Here is a 22,760-nt window from a genome sequence, read left to right on the forward strand (position 1 = left end):
ATGTTCGTTTCAGTTTCTCAAAACTTTTCTGGCACTTTAATTCCCAAAGGAATTTGGCATTCTTCTTCGTCAAGGCGGTCATGGGTACCGCAATAGAAGAAAAGCCCTGAGTAAATTTCCTGTAGTACCCAGCTAGCCCCAAGAAACTGCAGATTTCTGTCACACTCTTAGGCACTGGCCAATCTTTGACTGCCTCAACCTTGCTGGGATCAACCTCAACTCCATCTCGGGAAATGATGTGGCCTAAGAACGCCACTCTGTCTAGCCAGAACTCACACTTGCTGAACTTGGCATACAACTTTCTGTCCTTCAAAGTCTGTAGCGTGGTCCTCAAGTGCTGACTGTGCTCCTCTCTGCTCTTCGAATAGATCAGGATGTCGTCTATGAAAACTATGAAGAACTGATCCAAATACGGCTGAAATACGCGATTCATGAGATTCATGAATATCGCTGGCGTGTTCTTCAGTCTGAAGGGCACCACCATAAACTCATAGTGCCCATAACACGTGTTGAAAGTCGTCTTGTGCACATCAGACTCTCTCACCTTCAGCTGGTGATATCTTGGTCGAAAATCTAACATCGAAAACACTGATGCTCCCTAAAGCTGATCAAATAGGTTTTTGATCTTGGGCAGAGGATACTTGTTCTTGACTGTGACTCTGTTCAGATCTCTGTAATCGATGTAAAGTCGCATGCTGTCGTTTTTCTTCTTCACAAACAATACTGGTGCGTCCCATGGTGAAAAACTCGGGCAAATGAAACACTTGTCCAGCAATTCCTGAATCTGATCCTTCAACTCTTTCATCTATGCATGTTCTAGACGATAGGGTGTCTTAGAAATCAGCACTGTACTCGGCATCAGCTCAATAGAGAAGTCCACCTCTCGATCTGGTGGAATGCCTGAAATATCCTCCTGAAAGACACTGGGGAAATCCCTGACAACCTTGACATCCTCTAGCCTCTGACTGACTGGCTCAGACACTGTCACAATACTCACCAGAAATGCTTGGCAGCGTCACTTTGTTAGTTTCATCGCACAGATACAAGAAATGATGTGCGGCATCTGCTTGTTCCTTGCTGCCTCAAAAATAAAATATTTTCCGCTGGGCGGTCGAACAGATACTGACCTTTGCCAAAAATCTATCGAAGCTACATTTGACGAAAGGCAGTCCATACCCAGAATGATGTCAAACTCAGGCATCAGTAGCACAATCAGGTCTGCTTGAACAGCATTCTTCTGAAAACGAATCTCCAGATTCCTCACTATCCTCGATTTAAACATCTGATTGCCAGACGAAATCGAAACTCTGAAACCCAAATCCATGGCTTCTCGTATGATCTCCAGTCGCTTGACAAAAGTCTCGGATATAAATGAATGTGTAAATCCGGAATCTAATAGTGCATATGAGGCTACACCTGAAATAAATATCCTTCCTACGACAAAACATACCATCAAATTCGATCGTATTGAAACTTAAGGAATTTATATCGTTATTTACCAAAAATAATCGAAAATCTCCATTTTAGTCATAGTAATTCTTCGAAAATTACACCATTTGACCCTAATAGTTTTCAGAAATTACATTTTTAACCCTAAAGTTTTTAATTTTCTTCAATTTGGTCGTTTATTTCTCGAAAATTTTAAAAACAGCCCCTAAAAGTTCTAAAATTTGAAATTTAGTCCCTGAATTTTCAAAAATTCCGAAATTCGCCTTTGAACTTGCGGTTCCCTCAAATTCAGTCCCTTAACTCTTGAAAATTTTGGTTCAGCCCTTGGAGTCTGGGTCCCATGCAATTTAGTCCCTTAAATTCTCGGTTTTGCATTATACCCCCATACTTTCAGTTATTGTAATTTAACCCTTAATATTCTTAATTAAGTCAATTCAACCCTTAATCCCACCTATGAGAGCATGCAACCTATTTTATCATAAGTTCTCGATCCCAAAGGTAATTTACTCAACCAAATTAACATTCCATGCAATCGAGACGGTAATAAAAATTTTAAACAAGAATGTTACCGGTGATCAGTGTCGAGTCTGGCTCCGCTTCCGCCTCCTCGGTATGCATAATGTAGGCTCTTCCAGTAGTAGGGCCCTTGTTCCTAGGGCAGTCCGCAGCTTTGTGGCCCTCTTCCTTGCAAATAAAGCACCTAAACGTCCTCCACATACACTTACCGTAATGAAAACGGTTGCACTGTTTGCGGGGCTGTCTCTCCTCCGGCTTAGGAGAACCTGGATCCTACGGTGGCTTATACTGCCCTGGTTTCTTGAACTATCCTTGGGGCTTCTGTTGCCCCTGATTCCTGGGTAGCCCTGTAAACTGCTTCTTCCGAGGCTGTGAACTCTGCTTGGCCTGATGCCTCTTCCTTTGCCTCTCTTCGTCTATTTCCCTCATAGCCTGTTCTGCCTGGAAAGCACAAGCAGTGGCAGAATCATAAGTAGCCGGCCTCATCAACATGACATCTCGGCATATGGTGGGTCTGAGTCCATCTATGACGTGCCTCAGCTTCTCAGCTGCATCTCTCGCAATAAGGGTCACAAAATGACAGCCTCGATCGAACTGCTAATGAACTTAGCAGCAGACAAGTTCCCCTGTCGGAGACGCATGAATTCTCGTGTCAGGCGCCCCTTGACGTCAGCCGAAAAATATTTGTTGTAGAAGATGTCATTGAACTGATTCCAAGTGAGGGTAGCTAAATCCACTCCGTGCGTTGCTCCTTCCTAGCACAGGGATGCATCATCCCTCGGCATATACGTGGCGCATCTGACTCGGTCCCCATCTCTCATATCTAAATACTGGAAGTGTAACTCCAGTGACCAACCCTTTGCCACAAATGGGTCAGTAATGCCCCCGAACTTCTTCGGGTTGAGCCATCTGAACTGCTCATAAATATCAGTCTGGGGTCGCGGAGCTTGCTGAGCCTTCTCCATCAGTCGCGCAATACCCTCTAGAACTCGGGTAGCGGGGTCACCTAGCGGCGGTGGTGGAAAGCCTCTGTCACCTCCAGGATTATCATCCTGCCTGTCAGTACTGGGAGCTCTCTTAGATGGCATAATATCTGAATACAGTCCAAATTCTAAATGTAACCCGTCATGAAATTTAATCTAACTTTCAAAACATTTTATTCCCAAACATATAAACGGTTAAACATGTAATATAAAACGTAAATCATGTAGACATGCAGGTGATAGCATAGAACTTTCAATACATTTAAAACATGTAAACTTACAGACTTTAGGCTTGACTACTGAGCTTCTGAAGCTGGTGGTGGCACAACCCTCTACAAGAACCCTTGCTCTGATATCAACTGTGACGTATACTACTAAAATACTAATATAAAATTTTTTTTTTTGAAAGCTCCTTTCGAAAATACTCAAACATATGCACGCAATAAAAGCAGTCAATCATGTGTTTTAAAAAGTCATTCAACCACTGAGTAAAAACAACTGCAGTTACATAAATCTAAATATCATCCACTCCTACTCTATCATTTTGAAAGAACTCAACATTTGTCAAAATCATCAATATATGAAAAGATGCAAAATGTATAAAACATTGTTTCACCCCTGACTCATAAACATAAAGTGCGGAAGAATGCAAGGTCCTCGGGTTATCGTGCGCACTCCCAGCTCCGCCTGCTCAGTCTTCATCGCCCCCAATCTCCACATCATCATGCTCACCTGCATCAATCACACCTAGTGAGTCTAAATACTCAGCACACCTGAACCGTTATAACAATTACATATACATATCACAACACTGAAAAATATTGTAATTCAAGTAAGCTTCATGATCTTAAAAAAACTTGAACTTAAACATAACATGAAATAACATAAACATATTTGAATCATATCTCATAATGTAATCATATACGTGTTCATTTTCCTTTATTGAATTCAGATCATTAGTTCGTATCAGCTCTAAGTCGATGGATCTATCGATGTATAATCGCGGTACCCAGCGGCGGGACATCAGCGACATGTTTACCCATCAACTGAGCGTTGGCCTTACATAATCGTGTTCGTATTAGTCACAACCAACTCACCTCCTTCAAAAACATGTCATCGTATTCAACACTTATAAAATTCATGCATAAACGTACATTTTCTTAAAACCAAGCAAACAACGTATTTTCCCGTATTATCATAAAAATTCATATTCATAATAAACATATACATTTTAAACATTTAATTACGAATATCATGGCACTGCCAGGACTGTTAACTCGACCCGAGCGCAAAATGATCATTGTGCCCCTGGAACCCTAATTGACCATTTTACCCCTGGACCTCAAAATTTCGACACGAAGCCCAGAAAATATTAAAACACCTCAAAACATATTTATAATTGTTTCCTAGACGTAAACTTGAGCTCATGCATTAATTTCTATAATTCGTTTTAAAACCTGGACCGAGGCCCTGGTTTTAATCCGAATTAACCCGAAACTCAACAAAATCTTTCCAACTTAAACCATGACTTAACCACACATGACCAGCCCTTAAATCACTTATTCCAGACCACGTAAGACCCTCGAAAACTCTCGACCAGCTGTTGGAATTTTCTGCACGTGACATCATTCAAACCCTGGTGCACCTGGCTCTCAAATCTCGACCTTAGGCCCGAAACCAACATGTCCAGACCTTAGCCAACTATCCTAAGACCAAGAGCAAGCCATGAGCCCCTTCTTGGACTAACCAATCCCACGCCTGCAGTCTCTACATGTCGGATCGCTCGGCTCGTCCAAGAATCAACCTAACTCGCTACATAACCTTTGCATCGACTCCAACCTTGCTCCAGCAGCTCATGGACCATTACCAGCCTTGGCATAGACCCACAAAGGTCATAACCATGGCCTGGACCAAGCCCATGCACGCTGCTCTCATCCCTTTCACCCGATCTAGCCATATCGAGCCCTAGCACTAGACAAAATCCATCGGCCCTTGCATGAATCAATCCCAAAGCCTATCTTCACTCCTAGACCCCTTCCAACATGATGTAACATAGCCCCTACACCGAGGTCTAGCAGCCCCTTACACACAAGCAAGGAAACGTGAGCTTCATGCCAAAGAATATGCATATTTTTGTGTAAAATCATGTAAATCCAGAGAAAAATGATTGATCTATGTAGTACCATACAAAAATCATTCAAAACACGTATCATGATGTGATTGATGAGAAAAAGGAGGTATAGGGAGTGCCTTTGCTTATTTACGCTCGTAAACCTTGACAACAATCGAAAGAGTTCCTAAGAAGGTTTCTTACAAAAGTCGACCTCAAATGTTGCTGCTGGATGTGAAGAGGTTGCTGGAATTTTGAGAGGGGTGGCCGTGTGGTGTGGTGAGGAGATTAGGGTTTTGGGAGGGTACGGTTTGATATAATAAAAGTGTATTTTGGGCCCTTAATTAAAATTAATAAGGTTGTGTAGGAGTTTAGGCCGAACATATATTAAAATAGGCCCATTAAGCCTATTAACACACTCGTAAAATATTTCGTTTAGGTACGTTTTTTGAAAATGTTACCCGAACCCTAAAAAAGTCCTCCATTTCGTTAAAAATTGAATATCGGTTCAAAATATGACTCAATGTGTAAAATACCTTAAAAATGCCATTTTCAAAAATTCCTACTAATTACATCATATATTAAATACTTAAAATAATTATTTATTAAAAATATTTTTCCTTATTTGTCTCCAGTCTCCGTTTCTCGTTCACGCGTGAAATACCGCTAAAAGCCCTAATAAATAAAATCTAGTAATTCATGAAATGAAACACAAATTCATGCCACAATCATGCATTTAATGTATTAAAACTAATGAAATACACATTTTAACAAAACCATATATTTGCATGCAGTCAGATTACGTCGTTCGAATTTCTAGACCATACGATTCCTCCCCCTAGTATTGAATTTCGTCCTCGAAATTTAAAACGTACCGAACATCTCCGGGTAGCGACTCCTCATCTCTGTCTCAGTCTCACAAGTAGCCTCATCCTCGGAACGATTCAGCCACTTAACTTTGACCATATGGATCAACTTGTTCCGGAGTCTCCTCTCATGTCTATCCAATATCCGAGTAGGTCTATCTTCGAAAGACATTATCCCACTTTCTAAATAATTGGACCTTCTTGCCTTGATCTTTCCTCTCTCTTCGATTATAAATAAATTTTATCTTAACGTTGTAAGAAATCAATTTCAAAACAAAATAGAACAAACTAATGAATTTAAAACACATTTTAAACTATGAAATTAAATTTAATAAAAATTTTAAAATAAATTTGTTATATAATATCATCTAGCGTAACAAAGTCAAAAAATCAAATCTACATCAGATTACATGCATTTATTTTTACTTTACAGTAAATTAAAGTTCGTCATTATATACATATATATTGCCTTGGAAATTTACTCTACACCATTCAAATTAAAGCTATCACAGTGGGGTCTGAGTCCGACATCTAATTCTAATAATTATAAATGAGGAAACAAAATTAACTTTTCTAAAATAAAACGGGCATCATCTCCCCTAAAATAAGAGCATCAAAAAAAATATAAAAACATGTCTCAAACAAAAGCCAAAGAAACAAATACAGTTATAACAAAACAAACAATTGAGTAAAACACATAACCTGTGGGTCACAGATCAACATAAATATCGACAAAATAATTTACAAGTCCCAAATGTTTGAAATATAAGTTTTAACATGACAAAATAACTCGTGAGCCAAAATAATCCAAATATAATGAAATAGCTCCTAAGACCTGAGAATCCCACTCTAACTCGCATCTCCTCGCCTGAAGCTCGACTCTGGCATCCCAGGCCTCACCTCACCTACCGTCAAACACATAAAAACAAGATGTAGCCAACATGCTGACGAGTATAAATCCAATATGATACAATCAATAACATATGAGAATTAAAATGACAATTAGTTCATATGAAACCTGTAGTGCTCGAAAACCAGTACACGCAAACTCCATGCATGATTTAATTTATTAACTTATTTAATTTATTTAAAATGATTTAAATGGTGCATGTTACGTGATTTAATTGATGCTAAACGTTCATATGTTTATTTTTATGAAAATTAAAATGTTTTCTCGAGTTTTAACTTTTCAGGAGAATATGCGATGTGAGATCGAGGAAAAGAGACAGGAGACGATGTAGGTGATTTAGTAAAATGTTATATTTTTATTTAAGCGAACAAAATTTTTTATTTAAATGATTTATGAATTTTAGTATTTTAAAGTTCAATTTAAATTATTAGACGATTTATAAGATTTTAAGCTTTTAAAATGTAAATTTTGAAAATTTGGGATTTAATCTTTAAATTGGGTGTAAAATATTTTATAATGAATTTTATGCTTTAATTAAATGTATTTAATTAGTATTTAAATTAAAATAGAATTTTTAAGTACTCCTTTTAACTATTTTTAATTTTGGAAATTTAAATCTTGAAAATTTGGTACTTAATTATTTTATTAAATCTTTGAGGGGGTTAAATAATTATATTAGTAATTTTTTACCACTAATTATTTAACTAAGCATTTTTTACCTTAATCTAATTCTCTAACTCAAGCGCGCACACACACACAATGCACACACACACATTACAATTTGGAGCTAGAAAACCAGGGTTGTAAGCTCTTCTTTCAGCAGCCACCCTCTCAGCCTCTTCCTTGCAAATTTTTGAAGATTCTCATTCTTTTTCTAGCAAGAAAAAGTGTAGCAAACGTCTCCCGATCATCTCCCGTAATCTACTACGTCGGTATTGGTTATCTTTGTGCGTTTTAACGCAAAGGCATATATAAATTTTCTTTTACGCATCGATCTCATCATATTATATATTTTGATGTATATTGTGCATGAAAATTTGTTCGTTATATGAAAAGTTCAATGGATTATGGTTTAAATGATTTCTGGAAAATTTTGTGTCGCAAAACACGTCACACTATGTTATTTCGAAATCTACGAGTTATAGGTTGGTTTTCTAGAAACATGTTCAACATATGATTTGTAGCACTCTGTTTTATCTTCGATTCGATAGTAAATTCGTAATTTTTTGATAAAAAATGAGGGAGATATAATTTTTATTGTAAAACCGCACAAGCTGTGAAATGTTTGTGTCACCAAAACCCGTTACCCTCTATTTTCTTTAATTCTGCGACTTATAGGTTGGTTTTCTAGAAACATGTACAACATATTATTGGTAGCACTTTGTGTTATCTTCGATTCAATAGCAAATTCTAATTTTCTGATAAGAAACTAGGGAGATATGATTTTTATTGTAAAACTGCACAAGCTGTGAAATTTCTGTGTCACCAAAACCCGTCACCCTCTGTTATTTCGAATTCAGTACTTATATGTTTGTTTAAGGAAACGTTTTCCACATATTCTTTGTAGCACTCTGTGTTATCTTCGATTCGATAGCAAATCCATAATTTTCTGATTTGAAACGAGGGAGATATGACCGGGGATTTATGTATGTAGGAGTGGACATCCGGTCAAAAGAATATTGTGATCCCTGCCAACCCAGTACTGTGGTTTAGTCTGATAAGGCGTTTTATGTTACGGGTCACTTGCTTTGAACATATTTCTACGCAAAATTAAGTATGATTATATATGTTATGATAGAAGCACTTTTATGAAAATGTTTATGCAGTTATGACACGTCTATGTTTATGTATGTCCAGCTGTTATTTCGTACACGTTACTTTCAAATGCATGTGATTTTATTAATTACTATTTGCTATTCGTGGTTTATGCATGTTGAGTCTTTAGACTCACTAGATTTGATCGATCCAGATGTTGATGCTTTTGAGGAGACAGGAGATGCTGCCAGTGAGCTTGCTCGGACTGTGTGCAGTGCAAATTCGAGTACCGCTATTGTTATGAAAGGATTTTATGTACGTTAAACTTTTACTCTGATTTTTATTTATTCAAAATTTTGTTCGCAAAAAAGTATTTTCAAATGCTCGTTTTGGATAACGTTTTTACAGTAGTGATGAATGATATTTTTTTTATGCAATGAAAATATTTTGTACTTGGATTATTTTCAAGAATTTAGTCGATCATTTTATTTAAATTCAGAAGGCGAGAGTTTACTATTTAAATAAGAAAAATTTTTATTTTCCGTAAATTTTAAAGTAGTATTAGTTATTTTATTACGGGATGTTGCAAAACCCATAAAGATGCAATATAATTCAATGCTTGATCAAAAGCTGCTGCTATCAATAAATCTCAAGATCAAGTAAATCATCTGGTCATAGGGTACCCAAGGGAAGATAATCCCCCAACAACATCCACTGACTCATCCGTTCGGGATGGGGTGCTGTGTTCTTCAATCATAGGACTATAGTGCGCCTATAGAGAGTATTCAGGCTATAGCAGCGACCTCCGCATACACTATGTGTAACATCCCGAAAATTTGAAGGTTCACGTAAACCACATGCATGCAAGTTATTAAATTTCTTTGGTATTTTATTAATTTGTTTTAAAGCATTAAATGCATGTTTATTTAATAAATTATGGGTTTAATTATTTTTATACATAACTATTGCATGGTAGAATTTATTTCATGAAATTTTAAAGGTTCATGCATTATAGATTTTTAAGTTGCATTTCGCGCTCGAACGAGGAACGGAGGCCGGGGAATTGTCAGAAAAATTATTTTATTACATGATAAATTTTTATGAATTAATTTAAGATGTTTTAAAGGTATTTTTCAAGAATTGGGATTTATTGGGTATTTTTACCCGCATGATTTTAATTTTTAACGGTACGCAAATTGTAGCTAATCGGGGAACTTTTTGAGAGTTCAGCTAATATTTTCAAAAACTTTTCAATACGAAATATTTTTTGGGAATGTGTTTGGATATAATGGGCTTAATTTTAAGTTTATCGGACTTAAATATTTTTTAAAACTCTTAATTAACAATTTAGGACTCATTATCTATTAATTAACTATTTAATTAATATAAGGACCCATTACACCTAACATCACCCTCCCCAATCAGCCGACACCCTCATTCCCATCTCAACATTTTCAAAAATAAATCCCAGCAGCTGAAAGCATCGGCCACTTCCATTTTCTTGCAACAAACAATTCCCCGGCGCGCTCGATCTTCGTTATACTTGCGTGAAACATCATCAGGCACGTTAATTTGTATCTTCCACTTTCTCTTCATACACGCCACTATATGCTGTAATTACTGTGTGGGGTCGAAAAATTCAGAGATCCTACTTGTGGTTGCGTTTTTGGCTTCATATTGTCATGAACATGCATGCTTTTAAATTGTTGCTCACGTTTTTAATGTATGCTTGCATGGGGCTGCCTGTTTTGGTTGTTAGAGGACCGATCATGCCTTGAGTCAGAAGATTTAAGAGCTGGAGTAAGGGCTTGGTCGCGTGGAAGGGCAACTGGTGGAGGTGTGATCGAGTAGGACTTGAATGGAGGGTAGACCAAGAGTTTAGTGCTTCCAATGAGGTGTGGCTCGATCCCAGCCAAGGAGCCGAGCCTTGTGGGCCTGTGACGGGGCTGGGTGAAGGCTGGAAGTTGCTGGTCTTGACCCTTAAGTGGTTCGACGGGGTTAGTGCACGGTTGGTCGCGGGCGGTTTGAAGGTGGAGTGGCTTGAGTTGTGGGGCAAGTCCGTGAATTTGGGGGCTTAGGGCGTGGTTGGGTCGGTCCAAGGGGAGGTCCGTGAGCTGGTCTTGGTCCTACGATGGTTTAGTTCAGGGCTGGTCCAGCCCGGAGTCGAGCTAGGAAGGAAATAATCGAGCCTTGTTGGGTTAGTGTTGGAAGCAAGTTTGCTGGAAATTTCCAGCGACATTTGAGTTTGTTTTCATGGGTTATAAGTGGTCTGGAACGGAGGATTTAGTGGCTGGTCAAGTGGGTTTAAGTCACGATTTAAGTTTGCAAATTTTGGTTAAGTTTCGAGTCGATTCGGGTTAAAACCAGGACTCTGGTCCAAGATTTAAAAACAATTCGGTTAAATTATGAAATGAGCTCGAATTTACGTCTAGGGATGCTTTTCAATATGTTTTGGGACATTTTTAAGAGTTTTGTAAGTTTCAGATCAAAATAATGAGTTTTGGATTTATCCGGGATTTATCGCCGTACGAAACGTTAATTAAAGAATTAATTGAAATGCCTAGATTTAAACTTAATAAAATTATAAAAAATTATATTTAAACTCAAATAATTATTAGAAGTCTAAGTTTTTAATTTGAGAATTTTATGCTAAGGTTGGTTTAATTTGGGATTAAAACACATTAATATATTATATTTAAAGATTAATTTAAAAGTCATAGATTTAAGCCAAATAAAAATATGAGAAAATTAATGTAGGCTTAAATAATTATTTGAGACATGTTAAAGTTAATGGAATTAAGAAAATGTCAAAAACGTGAAATTTTACATCTAAGGATAAAACGGTAATTTTTGGGTTTCCAAGGGCAAAATGGTCATTTTGCACCCGGGGTGAGATTTTTACACTGGCAGCGCCCTGATCACAAATTTATGATATTTTAAATGTTTTTGCATCATGTTCATGATTTTTACGTAATTACGATAAATACGTTGCATGCTTGGTTTAAAGAAAAAGCTATGTATATGCATGTTTTTATTAAGTGATGAATATGATGATGTTTTTGAAGGATGAGAATTAGTTGTGACTGACGATGTATATGTATATGATAACATGAGATATGATGAGCTGATGCCAAGACTCAGTGGATAGGTGATGGTGTCGCTGATGTTCCCGCCGCCGGGTACCACGGTTTTATAGATGTATCCATCGATAGAGTTGATACGATAGAGATGATACGAAAGTCACAACTAATGAACTGAATTAAGTTAAATGAAAATTTATACGTATATGATGACTTGATGAGATGACATGCTTTGACACGTTACGATTTTATACGACACGTTTATGTTCATGCTTTTAAGTTCATGAAAGATATGTTGACTATGGTATTTTTCACTGTTGTGTGCCATGTATATGTACTTGTTATTCCTGGTACAAGTGTGTTGAGTCTTTAGACTCACTAGGCGTGTGTGATGCAGATGAGCTTGATGCAGAGGAGACTGAAGGTGCGGAACTCTGAGTAGGCAGCTCTGGTGCGGTGACATGACCCGATGACCGCATGTTTTCCCCATAATGTTTTATGAGATTTGAGAGGAGGTGAATATTTTAATACGTTAATGATTTTAAGATTTTTATACGTTTATGTTTACGTATGATTTTGCATGAGTTTGGTTATTTTAAATTGCGCTATTTTTACCGTCAAATATTTAAGATCATTTTTAAATGTTATATTTTTCTGTACAGCGCAAGCATACGAAACTTTTAAATGTTATTTTCGAAAATGTGAGCTTTTATAAAAATAAAATAAAATATTTTTGCATTTTTAAATGAGTAGACGTTTCACTATGACAACTCAACTATAGTCACATATGTCCAACAAATAAAGGCGATATCCACCATATCAAATCTGAATCCAAAAGTAGCTCAAGATACAATGCAATTATGCAAATCAATATCAACAACTCAATATCATAATAGGCTCATCTCAAGACAACAATTATCAACAAATGACAAGTAATTCATATATCCATGGAATTTACAATTTAAAATAAAAATGCTACTTTTACCTCGTATGTTATCGACCGTAAGATACCTTTCAAATATTACGAAAAAGAGATCGAAAGATGTGGCTGAGAAGTCTTGAACTCCGGAAGTTTACTATAATATCAACAAAAATACAATATCAACTAAATTCTTGTTCCATCCCAGATTTCAACCCAAAACCAATTAAAAATATGATATACCGATAAACATACCTTGATTCGTAACTTAAAGTAAATAATCTTGAGCCAACCCAAGCCAATATTTCAACCGAATCTTAAATTACATAAGTCAATAACTCGGATCATTTATCCAAACAGGGCAGTTTTTTGTCCAAAATTCTTAATTAATTCAATACTGCTTCAAATCAAGATTCACAAATAATTCAAAATTCATAATTAATAATTAATTCAATACTGTTTCAATTCATAATTATTCTTCTCGAAGGTTTGTCAAATAAAGTCATTTACCCAGTCGTTTTTAACCTGAAACATAGAACATAATTCTCGCGAATTCTTCATTAGTACATATCTGGAACATTTTAGTATTTTGAGAATAACTTACTCAATACCCAATGGAATCAAGCCAATCTGGTACCATTTCGAAGACAAGATAATGTTATACAACTTTTATTTGAACATAAATTCAAGAATCCGAATGCACCAAGGTCATATGCCCGAAATACAGTAGCTTTGCTACACACCTCAAACACAGAATATGGTTTTGATACATTTTGGTAGAAAATTCATATCAAATCCATTACTAATTGGAATTCGATTATTGCAGCGGCCAGGGACAACAAATTCTCATTATATACCATTATTCAACCAAGAAATCGAAGCCAAAAAATCACCGAATCGGACAAGAAGCTGTACAGAAACAAGTTGAAAAACATCTTCGATCCAGCTGAATCATTTGTTCAATAAATACGATTTATGACTTAAATCGAAGCTTAGGATATTAGGAACACAATCCTTCAAGAATTATTGAGTTTCGGCGTCACACATAAAAGTTATGGCGACTCTACTGCAACTACTACAGTGGTGATAGAAATGATTGAAGGAAATGAGATTTGGGGAAATGGGTTCTTCTTCCTTCTCTCTCTAATTAAGGTAAAATTGGGTATGTATGTATATGGTATGTATATGTAATTTTTTAATTTTGTAGTCAAAGTGTACACTTTAGTTGTCAAAGTCCCCATTTTTTTTTCTACTACACATTTTTCTTATAAATTTGACTTGGTCTAATAATTATCATTAATCTCATATTATTATTTGGGCCATTACAATCACTATTACTAGTAAAAAAGAAAATGGAGAGAAATGGGTTGAAGCTTGAGTTTGCATCAATTGCTATGGTGCTTCTTGTATTCATGGCGGCTTATGCAGGTGCTACTAAAATTAATGGCAGAGGTGGATGCTATCTAGATTGCATCGTACGCAAAGCTGCACCTTGTATAAACCGCTCACTTGTTTCACATTTTGTGCGGAGCAGTGCGCTCAGACACTGCCAGCCAAGCCGTCAGCGCTGGAACCGCATCGTTCCTAATGGCTGGACCCAACATTTTAAATCTACTCGAAATAGATTTTTTTGAACGAAAAACAAAATAATACATAGCAATTTAAATTAGATGTAAGATACAAGTTCATTGTATAAACAAGATCATCAATATCTTGCTATGGAATTCCCGGACAAGTGACATCACAGCATCTTGTGGTGGCTTCACAAACTCAGCCCAACGCAAATGCTGAGCCAGAATTAAAGTATCACAACCCTCGACGCTCTGATCCATCCCTCTTTCTCGCTGCATGTTTTTCTCTTGTAATTTAGAATAATTTTCAGCTGCAACTGCATCCCAAAAACGCCGTCTATCAAAACCAGCATGCGACGACTGACCATCCCCAGACTGAACTTGCTTGCCTTTCTTCCTTGGCGGCATGGTTGAAATCGCGCTAATAACCTAGAACTTGTCAAAAAACCACTTTTTTTATTAACAACTTCCTAATTGAAGCATTACATCGAACACGTTATATGCACAAACTCTATAACATTGTTAATTCACATTTTAAAATGAAATTGATGAATGATTAACAACACAAATAATGTTATCTGATATATGAACTGAAAATGTATTGCAACTCGACCGTGAGCGATTTGTTGAAATCGTTTGATTTTTAGTGGGAGGAGAAATTGGGTGAGGATATTGGAGTTTGAAGGAGGAGGTGAGGGAAATATATTTTTTTTTAAGTAAGTGGTGTAGCGCCGCGGCGCTGTGTACGTAGCGCCGCGGCGCTATATTTTCGGGGGACAAGCGCCGAGGCGCCTTTTTTCGCAAATCTGGCGCCGCGGCGCTAACAAATTAACGCCTCGGCGCCACATTTGCGTAAATATGGCGCCGAGGCGCTAACACACAAGCGCCTCGGCACCCCATTTGCGCAAATCTGGCGCCGAGGCGCTTGTGTATGAGCGCCGCGGCACCCCAGATGAGAGGAAATTTTTGTCAACTACATTTTTCTAACACTTAAATTGATTACAAATCATACGTTAATACAGATTAACAAAAGACTTCAGCGTTGTTGTCTGTCTCTTAAACCCGGTGTATCCATCTCATTTCTAATTCGAGTTGTTCTATCTCTACCAACTCTTCTTCTTTCACGTCTAACCGGGTTGTGGCGCAATTCGAAAGTTGGAGGATCCCAGTATCGCTCATCTACAAGAGGTTGGAATCTGCCCTCGTACGTTGCTAAGTACTCAGATAGGTTATACCAGGGCTGCACAAGTGTCGTGGGATCCAAGGAGTGCCACTTAGCTGTGCAAATAGCATGGGAACATGGGATGCCGAAAATCGTCCATTTACCACATGAACAATCACTCGTTGATAACTTGACGACATCTATATGTTGACCACGACTTAGTCTTCCTACCGTTGCAACAGAAGCCGTTTGATCACGTACATCGTATTTGGAAACACGATGTTCACTAGATTTTCTCGCCCATTTCTCATACTTCCGACATGTATAATCTGACCACAGTTGATTTTCCTGAACCATACGACCACTTCTTATCACACGTTCAATGAAATATTGTATGCACCTCAAAAGTGTCAAGTGTACTATGGCAGATATAGGAAGTCTACGAGCACCTTTCAACACACTGTTTAAACACTCCGACATATTGGTTGTCATCACACCACGACGCCAACCACCGTCATGAGCCAAACTCCATTTTTCTTTAGCAATTCCGGCCAAATATCGGTGCGCCAGAATGTTTTTTTGTTTGATTGCCTCCATTATTGAATGAAACTTACAGATTTGATTCTGTGTGCCTGCCACCCAGCATAAATCTTTCAAATGTACGTCTTTGAACTTAGCGTTAAAGTTTGAACACACATGTCTCAAACAAAAACGATGCACACCGTAAGGAGGTTGAAAATATGGTAGATCTTCCGTTGCTCGCACGATTCCCTTATGCCTGTCAGAAATAAGACACAAACCATGTTCACCACGAACAACATGTCTTCCTAGGTTCTCCAAGAACCATTTCAAAGAATCTGTTGTTTCTTCATCAACAATAGCAAATGCTAGCGGTAGAACCTGATTGTTCGCATCCATAGTCACACCAATCAACATTTTGTGCTTGTATTTGGTATACAAGTGTGTACCATCGACACTAATTATTTTCCGACAATGTCGAAACCCATCAATACACGGCCTGAATGCCCAAAAAACATAGTTCAGTGTCTTACAAATATCAGTGTTGGCTCTCAGATGCTTCCACTCCACAACTGTTCCCGGATTATATTGGGACAAAGCACACATATATTTCGGAAGCAATTGAACGGAGCTCTCCCATGTACCATAAGCAATTTCCATAGCACGTTTCAAACTTCGCCATACCTTCTTGTACGATATTTGATATCCATATTTATCTTTCACATTTTCGATGATATACTTAATCTCGTAAGCAGGATCACAACGAACAACTCCCAATAGCGTATGTGCCACCATCTCATTGTTCAAATTCTTATGGTTTATACCGACAGAGGTAGATATACATGTGTGAGGCCCGACGTATTTTGTTATTTTCCAATAACCAGTCTTGGCCTTGAAAGAAGCGCGAAGTCCCCATCGACAAATGACCGTAGAAGAATTATTTTTGCAACGTAACTTCCACAAACTGCGTGTGCTATCCTCGACACTGTACTCACGCCTGACAACTCTGACTGAATAATCCTTCACAGATGTAATAAGATCATTCTTATCTTTAAATAACATATTAACGCATAATTCACCGTTATCCGGATTGTAATAGCTTGATTGCACTTCAGAAGATACATCGACAGAATCAGCAGGTTCTTCCCCAAAAAATTTGTTGAAAAAAGATGGCATTTCAGAAGCGTTTGAAATAAATGGTACGGTCTGCCTCTGTAATGTGTCACGCGGTGGTTGTCGAGATGATGTCCCCTCATCAGGATTTGTAAAAGTATTCACTTCATCATCAACATTCACATCTTCTTCTTCAGACTCGCTGTATGACATATCGGGTTCAGAGTCAGTCCTACAAATATCATCATTATTGGCCTGATCCGGACAACGAGCACTCGTATGTAATGTTGGATTCGGCCAATATGGAGCATTAATTTGTTCCGACGAGACATTGATATATTGATCCCAAGACCCACTTACATCATCGAAACTCATATTACCGAGTCCTTCAGTAACCTGTTAAACATAAGATTCTTGCTCCTGGAAACCACCATGTGTAGATGTACCGGGTTGGTTATAGAAACCTGAATCGGATACATGTGGAACATATGATTCAGGATCACCAAATCCAACATCATGCTCAATTGAATTTGCTTCCACGTACAGATGCAAAATATGCATATTGTCACAATGCATTACAAACTGTAAAGCATCGTCATTAACGAGATTGACTTGAATTTCATGCCAAGATGCTCTCTCCATGAATGAATACTTTGTTGACATCTTTAGAGAAATATTCGCTGGATCGATTGCTAACATTTTATGCACAACTTCAGCTAACTCCATCAAATTAATAGATCGTAACACTCGTATCGGTCTAACAAATGGAATGCTATATTCAACTGATCCATTATCGCTAACTATATGACCATCAAAATATAAGAGTACGTCGATGTTAGACATTGCTAACGAAATTTGAAAGAAAATTTACGAGAAATTTGATAACTCATTCGTTGCATTTCTTATCAAGTATATAGGAGGAAAAACGCGAAAATTATTCAGATTTACAATATTGTAGTTCACGTGCAAATTCATATCTTCAGCTTTCACGTGAAATGTCGGAGATAAGATAAAAAGCTGAAATGGTCAGAGATAAGAGGCGGTCGAATGAAGCAGCGCCATGTGGAAGGTTATAATCTCAGCAACCAATAAAAATCGATAAAGATTAAAAAAAAATTTATAATATACAGGGTCCGTGCTTTGTAAGTACGGACCCTGCATACATGGACCAGCCAGGGATCAGGACATTAACTTCGCTTATTCAAAATTTCATGTTAGATAACATGCATTGAATATTATTGCTCTTTAATAATAATTAATTAAAAACAAGCAGACAAACATTTAAAAAATATTGCCTAAAAACTAACATTATGATAATTATAATTTTTTAAAAAATTATTCAAAATTTAAGATATAAAGATGACATGCATCGAATATTATTTCTTTTTTCTAACTTATCTTATTTTAGGCTATGGGTCACTAAGTGTTAAAAATTTGATTTTATTGCAGTAATTTTGATTTTTTATTTGATGTTTCCTTTTAGTCTTATTTTGTACAAACCTGATACAATAATGCTCAAACGATATTTGTAAATGTTGACGTGATACTGAAAAATTGTGAGGTGGAGCCAAAAAATGCTAACGTATCCAGGGTACATCAAAATTGATCCAAAATAATTGAAAATTAAATGTTAATACACCAAGACCAAAGTTTGATGAGTTAATTGACTAAAAATCATAATAAAATTAATTAGAAAAAATATTTTCTCATTTAATTTAAGAGTTGGTCTCTCGTGAAACCGTCTCACGAGTCTATTTCCATTGAACGGGTTGACCCGACTCATAATTACCATGAAAAGTAATAAATTTTTATAAAAATAATATATTTCATAAGTTGAGTCATGTTAAAGATCTGTCTCATAAATTGACATGTGAGATTATCTCATAAAATTTTTCGTGTAATAATGAAACAAACTGCCGAAATTTAATTAAATATTTTCTAAACAGCAATATCACAATATCTTATGATATCCATTGCAAATATTTTATCGTTTAAATTTTATCAAAATCACGTTATTTTTTTTTATTTTTTTGTCTGAAATTATCTTCTACTCTCTATTTATGATCTCGTTAATTTTTTTCGTTTCTCTCACTTTCTAAATAATTGGACCATCTTGCCTTGATTTTTCCTCTCTCTTCAATTATAAATAAAATTTGTCCTAACGTTGTAAGAAATAAATTTAAAAACAAAAATTGAACAAACTAATGAATTTAAAAATACATTTTAAACTCTGAAATTAAATTTAATAAAAATTTTAAAATAAATTTATTAAATAATATCATCTAGTATAACAAAGGGTTTTTTTTAAAAAAATATTATAAATTAATAAAATCATTGTCAAACTGTGGCAAGTCGTGAAGAATTTTAAAACTAGTACAATCCGATACTTATCGTCCCGGATTAAAATTTTTTTAGTATTTTTTTTTAAAAAAAAAAGAAAAAGAAAGTGGGAGCACGGATTCTAAGAATCCGTGTCTGTCCGGATTTTAACTTTTTTAATTTTTTTTTTAAAAAAAATAAAAGGGATATCGGCGACTGATTGTGCAAAACTGTCGCTATTGGCGACGGTTTAACCAAACACCGTCGCTATTGCGACGGTTTAACCAAAAACCGTCGCTATTGGCGACGGTTTTACCAAACACCGTCACTAAGGCACGGATTTCAAAAAATCCGTGACAGTCTGCCACGGATTCTGAATCCGCGGAAGAGGTTCACGGATTCAATATCCGTGACTCATACACCCGTGACTCCCTTCTGGTCTTCTGCCTATTTAAAGGCGATGATGCTCTTCATTTTATCACCAAAGCCGATCAACTTAGGAGCAAAATTATTTCTTTCGATCACCGAGCATCGAACATTCTTCTTTTCCATTTAATTATTAGCATAAGTCTTCTGCATTTTTCAGAATATTAAGAGGTAATAATATTTTTTTTGTTTAGTATATATTATATTGTTCGTTCATTATACCAGTTTTAAGTTTTAAATAATAACAATAGTTGTAATATTAATTGTATTATTGGAATTGTAATACTGTAATTAAGAATTTTTGGAATAATAATAACTATACTTAATTTAATTATAATAATTATATTTACGTGATATAATATTATATCTACACTAATTACAATAATTACAATAGTTATATTTAATTTACGTGATATAATATTATAACTACAATATTTACAATATTTAATAACTATACTTAATTTAATTACAATAATTATATTTACTTGATATAATATTATATCTATAATAATTACAATAATTACAATAGTTATATTTAATTTACGTGATATAATATTATATCTACAATAATTACAAAATTTAATTAATATACTTAATTTGATTACAATAATTATATTTACTTGATATAATATTATATCTACAATAATTATATTTAATTTACGTGATATAGTATTATATTTACAATAATTACAAAATTTAATTAATATAGTAAATATAATATTATATCTACAATAATTACTATAATTATATTTAATTTACGTGATATAATATTATATCTACAATAATTACAAAATTTAATTAACATACTTAATTTAATTACAATAATTATATTTACTTAATATAATATTATATCTACAATAATTACAATAATTATATATAATTTACGTGATATAATATTATATCTACAATAATTACAATATGTAGGATATTCATCTTTAATCATCACGTTGCATTATCAACTAGTGGATGGTGACATATTGATGGAATATCATATCGTGGCAAGATATCATGACAAAAGTGGGTGGCATATCACTTTTACTTTTTGATTTTTGTAACCATGTTACTATTTGCTTTAATAAAGCATTTACTGTTTATATTTTTAGTTGGAATCCGGGGTTTCATGTCCGGCACTTCCATCTATTTATAGGACCATTCTGTGTTCTTAGGAGGATACGGTCGAGTTTGCTCCCCTCTATTCCTATATTGTAAAAACCCTTTCTTAATAAAAGCTTCCACTTATTGAATCAAGGCTTCTATTCTGGTTACAATTCTGTAAGTTTATTGTTTTTATTTTATGTTTTTATTTACAAGTTTTAATTTTTATACTTTCGTATATTAGCCTGAATGACAGGCTAAATTATTTGTGTTAAATCATCTCATTACTAAACCATGATCTTTATTTATTTGTAACTTGGAATTAAATTGAAATGATAAAAGATCTCATTTAAATTTTGGAATTTGATGTAATATAAGTGTTAATGGTTGAACATAAGGTTTAAAGACGAACCAGGAAATAGTAAACACAAGGTTCGAAGTTAATTAGAAGGCATAAATTCATGTTGTAGCCCTTCAGCCTGCTTAGCCGAGAGATGGCGTTTAAGACGCTTATGGGTGATTTTTATGAATTTATGTTTCTGAAGTTGTCTTCGGGAAATCCTCTGTTGTTTAATTTCTCTGGTATATCTTTTGTAATTCTTTTTATGTTTTGTAAAATTACCATAGATGAACCTTATATTTATTCTTATTCTGGAAATTAAATACCTCCTTTTATTAGTTCGGTAATTTGAATATGGTATATAGGCTGGAAACCAATAATCTCAATGTGTGCGAAAGTCAATAAGGAAACATTTGGTAAAACAATGCCACGTATCAGATTCAATTTGTATTCCAAGCCCCAGATGGTATCAGAGCCATGGAAATAGTTTTGATTGATGATTTAACACTATTTATTCAAATGAATATTTCAGTATGAAAGAAACTGTTAAAAACAGTTTAAATGAAGAATATGATTTACCTGAAAATTTAGATTTATTAAATAAATGGCAATTCCTAAGATAAAATCTAAAATGATCTATAAATTAGGAACATTTGAAAAAATTTGTTTTAAATAAGTAGTAAAAACTACAGAATCATCAGTACCTCTTCAAAATGAGGAAATGATTATCAGCTGAATAATAAAGATATTTTACCTTATAGGAAAAATTACAGATTTATTCATATAGGTTTAATACAAATTGTTTTTAGACCTTTAACTTTAGAAGGGTTACCAGAAAGCTTTTTAGCAGCTTTAAGAGATGGTAGAAATTTAAATTGGAAACAATCTAATATGAGAATAATTCAATCTAGTCTGGCTCATGGTCCAGAATATTTTGATGTTTATCCAAATTTATCTTTATCTTTATCTGATATAAATATCTTAGGCTCTTTAACATTAAATGTTAAAACTCATAGTTATAATTATACACCTGGTACATAAGTTATATGTATTTGTTATCGTATTTATTATAAACCATTATTTACACTTAATCCTATGTGTAAAAGAATTGATAAAAAATTAAATGAAACTATTCTTATAGAAACTAATTTTAATAGATCTAATATTACAACCCGTAGATCTATAAAATGGGAAGAAATTGAATTTTCAGAAAACTGGATAATTGAACAAGCTGTTCCTAAAAATCCTATAATAAATAAGGATTTATAGCAAGTTATTCAAACTAATGAAGGATCTGTTCAAATACAGTTTAATAATGAACAAAGAAGATTATTACCCTCTTCTGTCTATTCTAGATCAATATCTAGTCATTCTTTTATTTCACCTCTAGATTATATGGTGGATATTCCACAAACTTCTAGAGCTTCAAATTCTCAAATAAGAGAAGAAATAGAATCTTCAGCAGAAGATTTAATAATTAATCAAAATAATATTGTTCATCAATGTAACTTTCAAAAAGTTAAAGAAATTGATACTGTTTCAGAAATGAATTTTACTATTTAATGGATAGTAAACAAAAAATTGATTTTACTAAAGGATCTTTGGCTAGAGCAAAGATCAATTCAGA

At 35.0% G+C, this 22,760-nt stretch overlaps 2 protein-coding genes across 2 annotated transcripts; both read right to left on the reverse strand.

The window, feature by feature from the left end:
* Positions 1-805: 805 nt before the first annotated feature.
* LOC140959344 (uncharacterized) lies at positions 806-2,166 on the reverse strand. The gene is made up of 3 exons (XM_073417200.1): positions 2,019-2,166; positions 1,177-1,434; positions 806-981 (listed from the first exon to the last, which is right to left on the reverse strand). The coding sequence occupies exons 1-3, from the start codon at positions 2,164-2,166 to the stop codon at positions 806-808; spliced, it is 582 nt and encodes a 193-aa protein (XP_073273301.1).
* A 13,927-nt stretch (positions 2,167-16,093) lies between these two features.
* Positions 16,094-16,635, reverse strand: LOC140959345 (uncharacterized). The gene is made up of 2 exons (XM_073417201.1): positions 16,141-16,635; positions 16,094-16,099 (listed from the first exon to the last, which is right to left on the reverse strand). Exons 1-2 carry the CDS (start codon positions 16,633-16,635, stop codon positions 16,094-16,096), a joined length of 501 nt encoding a protein of 166 aa, XP_073273302.1.
* Between the last annotated feature and the right edge of the window lie 6,125 nt (positions 16,636-22,760).

This window comes from Primulina huaijiensis, chromosome 15, assembly GCF_012295235.1.
Source record: "Primulina huaijiensis isolate GDHJ02 chromosome 15, ASM1229523v2, whole genome shotgun sequence".
Lineage (NCBI taxonomy): Eukaryota > Viridiplantae > Streptophyta > Magnoliopsida > Lamiales > Gesneriaceae > Primulina > Primulina huaijiensis.